At 37.6% G+C, this 12,658-nt stretch overlaps 2 protein-coding genes across 5 annotated transcripts in view; one reads left to right on the forward strand and one right to left on the reverse strand.

The window, feature by feature from the left end:
* The window catches only part of LOC109235447 (B3 domain-containing transcription repressor VAL2-like), a 12,871-nt gene extending 10,002 nt beyond the window's left edge, over positions 1 to 2,869 (forward strand). For 2 of the 3 annotated variants that reach the window (XM_019401562.1, XM_019401563.1), the window contains exons 8-13: positions 172 to 248; positions 321 to 743; positions 881 to 930; positions 1,331 to 1,444; positions 1,532 to 1,599; positions 1,843 to 2,869. In XM_019401562.1, coding sequence (XP_019257107.1) covers positions 172 to 248; positions 321 to 743; positions 881 to 930; positions 1,331 to 1,444; positions 1,532 to 1,599; positions 1,843 to 2,630 — 1,520 coding nt within the window. In that variant the 3' untranslated portion in view covers positions 2,631 to 2,869. The remainder of the gene's footprint in view (positions 1 to 171; positions 249 to 320; positions 744 to 880; positions 931 to 1,330; positions 1,445 to 1,531; positions 1,600 to 1,842) is intronic. The other variant, XM_019401564.1, reaches the window with a different exon arrangement.
* LOC109235448 (probable receptor-like protein kinase At3g55450) lies at positions 3,220 to 7,426 on the reverse strand. 2 transcript variants are annotated; one of them, XM_019401565.1, is made up of 5 exons: positions 7,189 to 7,426; positions 5,698 to 6,394; positions 5,044 to 5,301; positions 4,742 to 4,861; positions 3,220 to 4,348 (listed from the first exon to the last, which is right to left on the reverse strand). In XM_019401565.1, the coding sequence occupies exons 2-5, from the start codon at positions 6,352 to 6,354 to the stop codon at positions 3,719 to 3,721; spliced, it is 1,665 nt and encodes a 554-aa protein (XP_019257110.1). In that variant the 5' UTR covers positions 6,355 to 6,394; positions 7,189 to 7,426; the 3' UTR covers positions 3,220 to 3,718. The 2 variants fall into 2 exon arrangements, with proteins under 2 accessions (XP_019257110.1, XP_019257111.1); XM_019401566.1 differs by lacking the exon at positions 7,189 to 7,426 and adding an exon at positions 7,078 to 7,131.

Here is a 12,658-nt window from a genome sequence, read left to right on the forward strand (position 1 = left end):
GAGGGGGGGGGGGGGGGGAACATATGCCTTGCTTTGGTCTAGTGAATGAATTCTGAAATTTTTCTTTCATTTCAGTTTAGCATATTTGCTCCTTTTTTGGTTTTTGGGCTATCTATTCAGACTTAAAATTCTGCTGCTCATTTCTCATCCTTTAAGAACATTTCATTTCAGTAACTTTCAGTCGCATGGATCCAGAAGGAAAGCTTTTAATGGGGTTTCGTAAAGCATCAACTGTTAATTCAACTCAGGTAACTAGCACACTTAGGGGTTTCATCTTTTAGCGGCTTATGACATAATATTGATTTATATTACCTAAACAGGAAACTCGTCTATCAGCCATACCGAAGAGTGTTTTCTCCACTGAACCCACCTCCTTCTCAGCGATGCCTGAGAATCTACCTTTAATGAGTGGTTACTCTGGCCTTCTTCAGTCGTTCAAAGGAAGCAGAGAGTCTTCTGTGAATTTGTCTTCTAAGCATTTCAATAGTGGTGATTTTAGCTGGTACTTAACTGAGAAGAACGAAGGCAGGAATGCAGATGGCACATTCTCCCCTTCATTGCCTGTTTCAGACCGTAAAAGGAGTCGTAATATTGGGTCAAAAAGTAAGAGACTGCTCATTGATTCCGATGAGGCTTTGGAGCTGAAACTTTCATGGGAAGAGTTACAGGATATGCTCCGACCACCGCTGAGTATTCAGCCGACCACTGTCACAATTGAGGACCACGAATTTGAAGAGTATGAAGTACGTAGCTTTATATTTTAATTAATTTGTGCTGCTCATGCTCTATGGTTGAACTAGATGAACTTGCTAGTTAAGATTTAATCAGTCCGCTAGAGAACTCTGACTTTGCTTTGATGTCTTTGTTCTACGCAATGCAGCAACCACCTGTTCTTGGGAAGAGGAGCATATTTACTGTCCGCTCATCTGGGTAAGAAAGACTAATCCATCAGAATGTATTCCAATAGACCAACTTGTTGCTTAAAAAAAAGATGAAAGAGGACATCAGCAATAAGCAACCCGTCTTAAATACCTATTCTGAATTGTTTTCACTAGCAAGAAAAGAGAAAATAGAGGGTGAGAATGACAAAACAGTGGTAAGACGTTGGATGGAGGCATAGACAGAATGTGGCTTTATATTTGGCGCTGAATAGTATAGCATCACCATTGAACTAAAGACTGTAATTTGCACCAACATATTCAACTGCAAAATATTCTTTTTGCATACTTTTTTGCTTTTCTAAACATCCTTTTTCATGCCCATCTCTTTGACATTTGGTGATCCCTACACTGCTCGAATTGGAAGTTTACTGCTACATCACTGATCTCAGGGAGCAGGAGCAGTGGGCTCAATGCGATAATTGCTTTAAGTGGCGAAGGTTGCCAGCTGATTATCTTCTACCTCCTCAGTGGACATGTCAGGACAACATATTTGATCATAGCAGGTCAGGGAGTTCACAATATCAATAAATTTTTGCGCAACAGCGCATTAATGTGACTTAACATTATACTTGTGATGCTCGTGTTCTCAGGTGCTCTTGTTCTGTCCCAGACGATTTAACACCCAGAGAGCTTGAATATCTTCTCAAAATGGACAAGGGTGAGTAACTTGTTGCTTTAGTTTCAGTCTATATTTCCATCTATGCACCAGCTGGTTCTCATACGAATCATGCCCTAAAATTTATGGACTCTGGATTTTAATATACTTATCTCGTGCATGCCATCATTATTTGTTGTAAGCCTGTGGTTACACTAACTCTAATGTCAATTACCAGGTGCGTAGTTATGCTTGTAAGCAGTTGTGCACATATGAACTGAAAATCTATGTTTCTTTTTTGCACAGATTTAAAGAAACGGAGAAGTGCAGCAGGCCAAAGGACAATGCATGCCCATGATTCTTCTGACTTAGATTCTCAAGCAAATGGGACCGGTGTTGCTGGTGACGTTAGAGAGCCTGGGGCCACGTCAGTTGCAACCACAACAAAACACCCAAGGCATCGACCTGGCTGTTCTTGCATTGTGTGCATCCAGCCTCCCAGCGGGAAGGGCAAACATAATCCAACATGTACATGCAATGTCTGCTTGACAGTCAAACGTCGTTTCAAGACACTTATGATGCGTAAAAAGAAGCGTCAATCAGAACGTGAAGCGGAAATTGGCCAGAGGAATCAACTTATGTGGAGTTCAAAGGAAGAGACGGAAGTGGACAGCTTCTCTAGACAGGTGAAACCAGAAGTCGATCCTTCAGACAAAGAAAGATCAGGAAGCGAGACACTGCCGAGGGGCCATAGCAGCAATCAATTGCAGAAGCTTCCTGAAACCAGTAAGTCGCAATTAGACTTAAACTGTCACCCAAATCGGGAAGATACAGGTTCATCTCATCTTAGCATGATGTCTCTTCTTCAGCAAGCAAGTCTTCCGCTAGAGACATATCTGAGGCAGAATGGTCTAACAAGCTTAGTTTCTGAACAACAAGGGAGCTCAGGGTCCCAAGGGTTGCCCCCAGACACCAGAGAGAGTGAGGTACACATCCACGAAGACCAGTGCTTCGCTTCTACAACTCAAGAGCAAGAACAGGAGGGCGCAAAGGAAAACTCTGAACCAGACCAAAGTGGAAAGGACAATTCATGAAACATGAATCCTTTTGCTTGCTATTACTTTTTTTCTATTCTTTTTCTTAATGGACCAACAGCATATGAGATTACCACCCTTTCCCATATCATCACAAACCCCCCACCTTATTGATCTCTTGTAGTTAGGAGTATGTCAAGTAGTTTGTTAAATAATTCTGTATATAGTTTGCTGCTGTGTGCCTTGATAATTGTATTTAAATACGTTCCCTCAAGATTAAAGAGTTCAACGTGAAGAAATCCTCGTGCATGGACTCCAGATCAGTGAGATTGAATAGTTAGCTTGAACAACAACAAAAAACCCAGTATAATCCCATGGGGTCTGACCTTACTCCTACCTGGAAGGTAGAGGGGCTATTTCCGATAGTTAGCTTGAGAAACAAAAAAACTCGTCGACCATCCACAAACAGAAAAATCATGCATTTCATCAGAGAGAAAGTTATAGGCCAATATTGTTCACAAGCTGCTAATAGCTGCATCTTTAGTGGGCAGAACTTTATACACAGCTGCCACTTTCAGTTGGTGCTAATGCATTTCAACCTTGTATTTCACTCAAGATAGCCACGCATTAGATTACAAAACTTTCCAGATAACATGAAACACTAAGATTAACTTATCTATTAAATATCAAGATTGCATCAGTCTCACTACTGTCAGGCCAACTGAAGCCATATTTTCTCACCAAGCCAAATTTCAAATATACAATATTTCTTGATACAATAAGAAAAATACTTGTACAAATATACATCATTTTAAAGAAGCAGCAAAAGGGGATTTCTTTCTTTTCTATCTTTCCTTACCTTTTTCTTTTTATTTCTTTCCGGCCAATTGGGGATTTTCTTTTCCTTGGCAGGGGCCGGAGGTTGACGAATAAAACGTTAAAAGAACATCTTCATCTGCCCACACATCTTGATTCACAGAACACTATTCAAATAAACGGGACAAACCTTATCTACAAAATGTTATTTCCCAAGTCTTCTTCCTTGAACAATGGGAAGGTGGAAAACCACATCTTTATCCTCTGTATCTTTTCATGTAATCACTTGTCAAAGGGAGAGGGCTAGAAGTAACCAATCAAAGAATAACCATTCAAAATCCTTCAACACTAGACCTGCGAAAAGATGAAGATGATGACCTTCGGCTTTCCAGTCGATCAAGGTCTTCCAAAGAGAAAGAGTAGGAACATGTTAATGAAGGACGAGACGAGGGTTGCGTAGCAGACTTCGAGGGAGAAGCCGATGCTCGGGTGATTGGTAAGGAAGGGGAGAAACTCAACTTTGGCGCAGGGGTGATGATTCCATTCATACTTGGAGATTTTGACATGTGTTTACCACCAACTGCCGCTGGTTCTTGCAGAGGAAACCGTGAAGGACACTTCATCACTTGTACAGACTTGAGTTGGTCGACGATGGTTCTCATGGTGGGCCTTTCAGACGGATCCTTTTGCAGACATCTTTGAGCAATATCAGCCACTGTCCTGGCTGCTTTAGGGGGGAACCGGCCTTTTAGCTGAGGATCCATGATTAGCGATAATCTACCATCATCAGCGAGGAAAGGCCTACTCCACTTGACTAAATTCCTCTCTTCCTTTGAATGCCGACCATCGAGATTCTTCCGGCCGGTGAGCAGTTCTAGAAGAACAATCCCAAAACTCCAAACATTGCTCTTAGGAGTTAGCAACCCTCTCTCTAGTGTCTCTTGCGAGAGATTTGCCAGGGCCTGAACAAATGAGCGTTGTCTGCTAATTAAAATCTTTTAAGTAAGAAGGTGCAAATAATGTAACCGAACTCATCATTAGACCGAGAGTAGCAGAAACACAAAATATGCAACAAATAGTACTATGAGGCATTGTTGTCTCTTCTATTAAGAGCCACATCAGCTGAATTTATGAGTCACAACTTTTATCAAGACATGCTCCAAAACTAAGACTCTATTGACATACATCTTAAATGCATGGAAAACAGAGCTTGCTGATGATCAAACTGCACAACACAGCCCAGACACCTCTGCTATTCCTCCCAAAAATTTGGGTAAATTTTGAATTTTAAGATCAGCATTTCGCAGAGATAAAAGAAATGTTGTGTGACTGCAACAGTAAATAAGAGAACTTACGACTGAATTGCAAGATATCTCTGTCTCTTGTATATTCGTAATGCATCCATACCCTGAGAGCTTTGCACTAAAATCCTTGTCGATTTGTATATTTCCAGTTGAAAATTCATGGAACATTGCCTGTTGGTGGAAATAAGAAATTCAGCAAAAAATGACAATATCGTAGGTCAAGCCACAATATAAAAACTAGGAACTTCCCTGTTATAGAAACACAAAATATGACACACAAAACTACAAGTTTGCATGATGGGAAAAATGGCCACACAGCTTAGACTACATATTACGGATGACAGTGTTGATACCTGGAAAGGTCCCTCCTCATGTAGGAATGTGAGACCTTGTGCAGCACATAACGCAATTTTCGTTCTAGCATTCCAATCTATAGGGGGGCCATCTGATCTTCCAAACAAAAGCCGGTCTAGGCTTCCATGGAAAAGTCTCTCAAAAACCAACATCCTGTGCTCAGAACCTTCGCGAGCATGAAAACCAATCAGTTTACAAAGTGAAGAGTGTTGCAAAGACGCCAGGGTGTTCACCTCATTGACAAATTCCTTCAAACCCTGAAAAGGTCGAAAAGACAGTTAGAGTGGTTCCAAACTATCATAGACTTGCTAAAACCAACAAGGGAAATGAAACCATCCAGTAAATAATGTGTGATCTACAAATGAAACTTATAAGTGCAATCTGAAGCAGACTTATGTCCTGCAACTGCTAATTCCTGAGTTGGACAATATTTATTCTTTGCAGCTGCAGAACAGAAAAGGTAACAAGTACAGAGAAACAGTGCTGCTAAACTTGGCCAAATATGAACCTTGCCAAGCTTAGACACCAAAGTGGACTGGCATTACAGAATTACTGCGACATCAGATATAGGACAGAAAGAGAGGGACTAATCAACAGAAGACACACAGCTAGCACAATATAAAGTCAACATGCCAATGTAAATTGAACATTACCTGTGAAGAAGGGTGAAGGCGGGTTATAGTGGCTTCAAGCTTTTTTGAACTAGAGGCATCATCCCCAAAAGAAGCTCTGTAAATGACAGAAGAAAGACCTTCTGACATACAACGCTCCGGAGAGAAATGGTGGCATGCAGCAGCAATTTCATCAAAAGAAAAGTTCCGCAGCATTCCAGTAGAAGGCAATGTAGGAGGCAACACAGGAGGCAGCGGCAACGGTCCAGAGGCATTGAGAGGGCCACTTGTATTCCCTATTTTGAAGCTTCTCATAGTCCTGAGAGAAGCAGCAGCATTCTGAGGTGATGGAAGAGGAAGAGGCTGAGGAACTGGTGAGCAGTATTCCTTTGCTGATCCAACACGACTCCTCAACTCTTCATGTTCCTCACATTCATTCGACGCTAGAGCATCTTGTTCCGCTGAGTCCAGACTTGATGGGGCGGATAAAGCTCGTGTCCTACTGCTTGTTACTCCATTGTTTGACTGCACTGGTTTCACTCTTGTTCTAAAACTAGGTGGTGCGGAGCACAATGATCTTGTGCGTATCTGGGGTTCAGGCAGTGCGGTAGGTGACTGCTCCTGAGGGTTCACACGTTTGATGTGGATACTCTGCTCGGACAATTTCTTCTTACTCTTTGAAACAGTGAAACATCCCATCTCGGTGTCTAAATAATTCGGCCCTTTGATTTATTTCGTCCTGCCAAATCAGTAGTAAGAATGAAATACATGATAACCATTGCAAAACACTTTACAACCTAAACTATTGAGCAACACAGGCTTATCATGGAATCAAACCAATAACATTTATCTAAGATCACAGAGTAAAACCAATCACCGCCGAAATTACAATCAAGAAATTGTATCACCACTTTCCTCCACCAATCAAGCTGGATTTAGCAACTAAGAGATTGAATGATTTCCTACTATTTTTCAAAACAGAATTTGAGTAACTTTAGCTCTACTTTTCTCATCAACCTAAAACATAGCCAATTGGCATCAATTTCTTTTAACTCTAAGTAGTCAAAATGATTAAATCTATAGTATTATACCATTGAAGTTACATAAAGAGTGTATATAGATCCTTAGGCAGTATAAGTTTAAATGTAAACAATCAACCAATCAATAGCAATAAAGAATCAGGAATCAGTCAAGTTTCTTGGTTTGTTACATATCAGAATTTTCACTAAGGGGGCCAAAATATGAAGAAGTAAACCTACTAAAAAGCCAAGGGGAGTCGATATATAGTATATATACAAACAAGCTGATGAATTTTCAGGCATAATATAACAACGATAATAACTATGCCTCAGTCACTATATGAATCCTCACAAAATACAACCAATCTAAACTACTAATAAAAGATTTCCTTAATCCACTTACTTGTTGGAAAGCCCCCAAATCCAAATTCTTCAACTGAGTTACCAATTAGAGACAATAAATTTCTAAAATTAAAAAAAAAAAGAGTAAGGTCAAGAATAGTTAAACACCAACCTGGTTTGCTTTTTTGAGCTCAAAGTTTGGATCTTTAATGATTTCTTGGAATAATAAAACAACCCATGTAACGAATTTTCATTCAAATCTGTTGAATGACTTAATTTTGGTAAGCAAAGAAACCCTAACAAGAAGTCTTAGTATAGAAATATAAATGTGGAAAGGCAAAAAGATGAGACTTTTAAGAGTAAAAGGCTAAGAAATGAGGAAAAAGAGAAGTGGGGGTGGTTTCATAGGAAAGGAGTAAAGAAGTATATTTAGTCAAACTAAACAAAACCCACACGATTAAAATTTTCCATTATTATTAAGAAAAGATAACATTGGTATCATCTCCAACAACAAGGCAAATTTAATTTAGTTAGCTTTATGACATTTTTGTCCTCAAAACAATTTTAAGTTTTTATGCCAAATGGTTGAAAGCTCATTAACTAGCAGTTTTAGTTGAAAGCTCGGTAGTTATAGTATGAAATGTTTGAGTTAAGTCTTGCTATACATAGAAGTTATCCTTTTTTTTTTTTTTTGCCAAAAGTATTTTTTCGTCGAAAGTGTTTTTTTTTAAAAAAAAAATTAATAGTGTTTGGCTTTGGCCAAGCTGTTAGAAGGAAAAATGTGCTTTTGGTTGAAGCAAAAACAGTTTTTGAGAAACAAAAAAAAAGTAGTTTCTCTCAAAAAGCATTTTTTTTCAAAAATTACTTTTGAGAAAAGTATACTTAAAAGCAGTTTTTTAAAATTTTGACTAAATACTAATTATTGCTTAAAAGTACTTTTCAAATTAATTAGCCAAACATAAATTGCTTTCACTAAAAGTACTTTTTAAGATAGGATGATTTTAGAAGCTTGGCCAAACAGCCTTATGTAGTGGCCGATATGGTAGTATTATAAGAATAAGTAATTACGGATGGGCATAGTTTGGGCAAATCCGAAATCCAAATCGAAATCCGAATTTTTTGAATTTTTAGTTTGGATTTTCGGATTACGGATTGGATTTTTAGTTTTTAAAATTTTTAGATTTCGGATTGCTTTCAGGAAATTCAAATTTTTTATACTATTGTTTAGTCCATTATTCATATGCCAATAGTAATAAGTCAAATACCCTACCCATTAGACATAATCTTATATATTAAATATATTAATTACTAGGTTACTATCCGAATAATTTCTATTTGGACATGATTTTACTATTGCTACTTCTTATCGGCCTTACTAATTTCGTTGTTGCATATTTTTGATGATGATTTCATTACTTGAATACTTTATTTAGATGGTTGCAGTAAGAATGATGAACTTTTTAGGCAATTTAACATGAATACTTTATCTGGATTTTCATATTGTAAGAAGAAGTAACATCCCAACTTATAGGTTTAGAACCGAAAATCCAAAATATCCAAATTGATTAATCCAGAGCCGAACTTAAAAAATTCGATCCAATCCGAATTTATTTAGATTGGATTTGAATTGTCATTTTTTCAATTCGAAAATCGAAAATCCAAACCGAAGTTTTGATATCTAATCCGAACTGCCCTATGCCCACCCCTATAAGTAATCTCGTGAATTTCATTACTCAATATTAAAAATAAAAGAAAATATTATAAAAAGAACTTGTATAATAAGAATTAGGGGTATGATGGTCAATTTATTGGGCTAAATTGCAAGGATTAGTAATTAAATAAAGTAGCTCGAAATTCAACAAAGAGGGGCCTCGAATGGGGAGACAGCTCAGTCAAAGTATTAGAAAAGTTAGTAGTACAACTACTAATACTAGTAGTACTAGTAATGGATTTTCTTTGTTTACTTTAATTGAGAAAAAGAAAAGGATGGTTCCTTTTATTATTTTCTTTTCTGTAGTCAAAGAGACTCTTAGTGATGAGTTTTTGACTCTTCTTTATTGCCGTCTGATACACTCATGGCTGACAGATTTACTACATACGTGGCACTCAGATAATCAGGTCCCACTTGACATCAAGATTTTAATAATCTAACTAAACAATTCACACACGCTTTTAGCCTATTCAAATGGGCAAATATAGCTTTTAGCTCTGTAACTAAAAAAATTGTCAAAATAGCACGGTATATTCAATTTTCGGACTGGTCATTCAAAAATAGCCAGCGTTTACAAGTCAATGAAAAATAGCCACTATTTTGCTGCAACAGAGACCGATCCAGCATAATATACTGGAGTTCGGTGCACCTGTGTATGAACTCCAGCATATTATGCTACACCGGTATACTTTGCTGGCTCCAAGATACTGGAGCACCGGTGCTCCAAACTCCAGTATATTATGCTGGATCGGTATACTTGCTGGAACTCCAGTATATTATACTGGAGTTCTAGTGTACTTATGCTGGAACTCCATCATATTGTGCTGGAGTTCCAGTATACTTATCCTGGAACTCCAATATAATATGTTGGAGTTCAAGTATACTTATGCTGAAACTCCAGCATAATATACTGGCATATTTTTCCGGGTTTTGAACAGTGTTTTCGTTCAGATTTATCTTTACATGAAAAGTGGCTAAATTTCGATTACTTTTGAAACTGGGCAATTTTAGAACGACCAATTGTAAATCTGGTTATTTTTGAATTTCACCCAAAAAAATTGTATAAGTATTGCATATAATATATATATATATATATATATATATATATATATATAATATTTTTCGATTATTATTTTGAGAGTAAATATATAGAGTTATTTGCCCTAATCAAATCGCGGGAAAAATTGGGCCAGCATTGCTACAGTAGATATATTTAAAGTAAAATTCGTTTTTTTGGGAGAAATTTCGTTTAGTACTTCTTAACCATTTCAAAATATATGGATTTAACGTCTTACACTTGATTAAGAAAAATTATTAACGTTGTTTGAAATATTTAGCACTCATATAAGGCTTTAAAAAAAGGCAGCCCGATGTACAACGTATTTTACGTTCACGCAGGGTGAGGAGAAGGACCGCACCTCAAAGGGTGTGATGATGACAGCCTACTCTAAGGTAAGTATTAGTGATTGCATTCACGGTTCGAACTTGTGACAATAAATCATATAAAGACAATTTTACCGTTGCTCTAAGACTCCCTTTCAACCAAATATAAGGCTTAACTGATAAATTAAAATATTTCTTTGTTTATCCATTTGGTATCTCAATTCACTAAGCTGACTATCCCGTTTTGCATCATCCCCACTTCGAATAAGTTCACAAAATTCCGAGGTGAATATTGGTTAAGAAAACAAACAAATACTATTCTGCTAGTCCTAAATTTGTGTGATATTCTTTGCACTTTTAGATGTACTAAAATTAATGACACCATATATTCCAATTATATGTAACTTTCAAAGTTCTTTGCGCTTGCACTACTAATCTGCGTACTAATTATTTATTAATTTACTTTGCACTTTATCCTTTTACTTTTTACGAATTATCCTTAACTTTGCTCGTTTTTTTGCAAGTGCCGGTTACGACTCAAGTTCATGGCACATATTGTTCACTTTGGATTTAGGCCTGCACAAATTTGTCTTTCTGGGTTACGCCACCTCGAGCCTTATAAGCGCGTATACCATATGAATTTGTGTCTTCCCTTATACAACTCTTCACTTTCCATTCTGATGTGTGATTCGCCTAAAGTGGCATGTGCACCCCTTCTTCATAGCCAAGTCTAGAAGTTCGTTAGTCCTGCTTGGCCCGCCCTCTGTCATAAGCATCACATCCACCCCCTTGGGACTTAGCGTACTCGTTGAGGTTTGTCCCACCACCTTCTCAAAGATGTGGGATTCCCCTAAACACAGTTGGCCGCTGAGGTTTGCCCCACAATCGTACTGAGGGAGATTCGGCTCTGATACCATATTTGTCACGATTCAATCCCATGACACGTATTGTTCGCTTTGGGCCTAGGCTCACATGAATTTGTCTGTTTGGGATTATCTCGAGCCCCAAATGCGAGGGTACCATGTGAATTTAGTCATGCCTTATAAAGTTTTTCACTTTCCTCTCCCATTCTGATGGACTTGCCTAAGGTGACATGTGCACCACTTTTTCAAAAGTTGTCAGCCTAAAAGCCTGTCAGTCCTGCTTGACCCCCCTCCATTATGTTCATCACAACTTAATCAAAGATTCTAATTCTTAATGGACAAATTAGAAATTCCAAAACTATCTTAAGGAAAAAAAGAAAAGAAATGGGAACTCAGGAAGGGAGGAGGAAGGAAGAGGAGCAGCAGAAAGATTGCCAGCAAAATAGCGGTAGTTGCCTCATTTGGTACAGACTTCTTAATGCTTGATTCCTTCCAACTCCGTGAGATATTTCTTTTTCTCATGATGAAACGATTACCATGATAACTTTGAACTATAACTTTTTCTTGGTATCTTACACGGTGTTTCAATCCGGATAAAATTCATGTGCGGAAAAATGTATATCATATTTAAGGATAAAATGTTCTCTAACAAAAACTAACTACTTCATACTCAAAGGGTAGCCACTAATGACTTTTGGCAATATCTCAAATTAAACCTGTTCAGCCTTTCAAAGGGCAAACCAAATCTCAGGACAATTCCAGATTTAAGCTATACTTCTTCCCTCCCTTCTCTTTCTTTTTATCTCTTCCTCTCTTTTTTGTTTTTAGATCCTTATATCACCGTCCTTAGTACCTTAGGAGACTTTGTCGCAACCATTCTTTTGAAACTTTCTTCCATAACACTAAGGGGCTAAACAGGCTGGGACTATTAGGCCCGCTAGAGGTGGGCTCGTGCCGGTCTCATGGGCCGGTTCTTATAGGAACTATTAGGACCGGGCCCATTTGGCTCGCTAAGAGACCAGGACCGTACCAGTCTCTTGGCGAGCCAAACGGATATTTTAAAAAAAATATATATTTTCATGCTAGGATCTCTTGTGGTGAGCTTCGGGTTGAGACTCGTAATGTTCTGGCAAGGAGAAGTGGTAATATTCGGATATTTCTTTTAAAAAAAATAGTCGTTTGGCTTTTGAAAAAAAGAGTTGTTGGGGGTTTAAAAAATAGCCGTTGGCTATTTAAAAAATAGTCATTTAACCCTCCCAACTTAATTTTAACCTCAAAATTTTTATTATTACACTTTTTCCCTATTTTTTACTATAATAATCCCCCCATTCTTTCATTTTCTTACAAAATCAATATCAATCTATCACAATCTCTCTCTAGTTTTCTTCTATACTTGCTACAATTGTTTACTTTATCAAAAAAGAAAAAGTGAAAAAATTGTGAGGCTGCTACTATTGCTTACTTTATTCCAAAAAATGTCAAAAAATATCGAGGTTGTTACAATTTGTGAAAAAACTGCAAAGTTGTTGAATTGAAGTCTTCAAGTCTTCAACGATAATCGATTTTCAACAAGTTGTTCGTCAATTCGGTAAACTCGTTCTAACTCTTAAGTCTTAATATTATAGTTTTGTTTGTCTTATTTATTTGCTATTACTTGATTAATTAAGATGTCTTCCTTAAGAAAT

This window comes from Nicotiana attenuata, chromosome 12 (assembly GCF_001879085.1).
Source record: "Nicotiana attenuata strain UT chromosome 12, NIATTr2, whole genome shotgun sequence".
NCBI lineage: Eukaryota > Viridiplantae > Streptophyta > Magnoliopsida > Solanales > Solanaceae > Nicotiana > Nicotiana attenuata.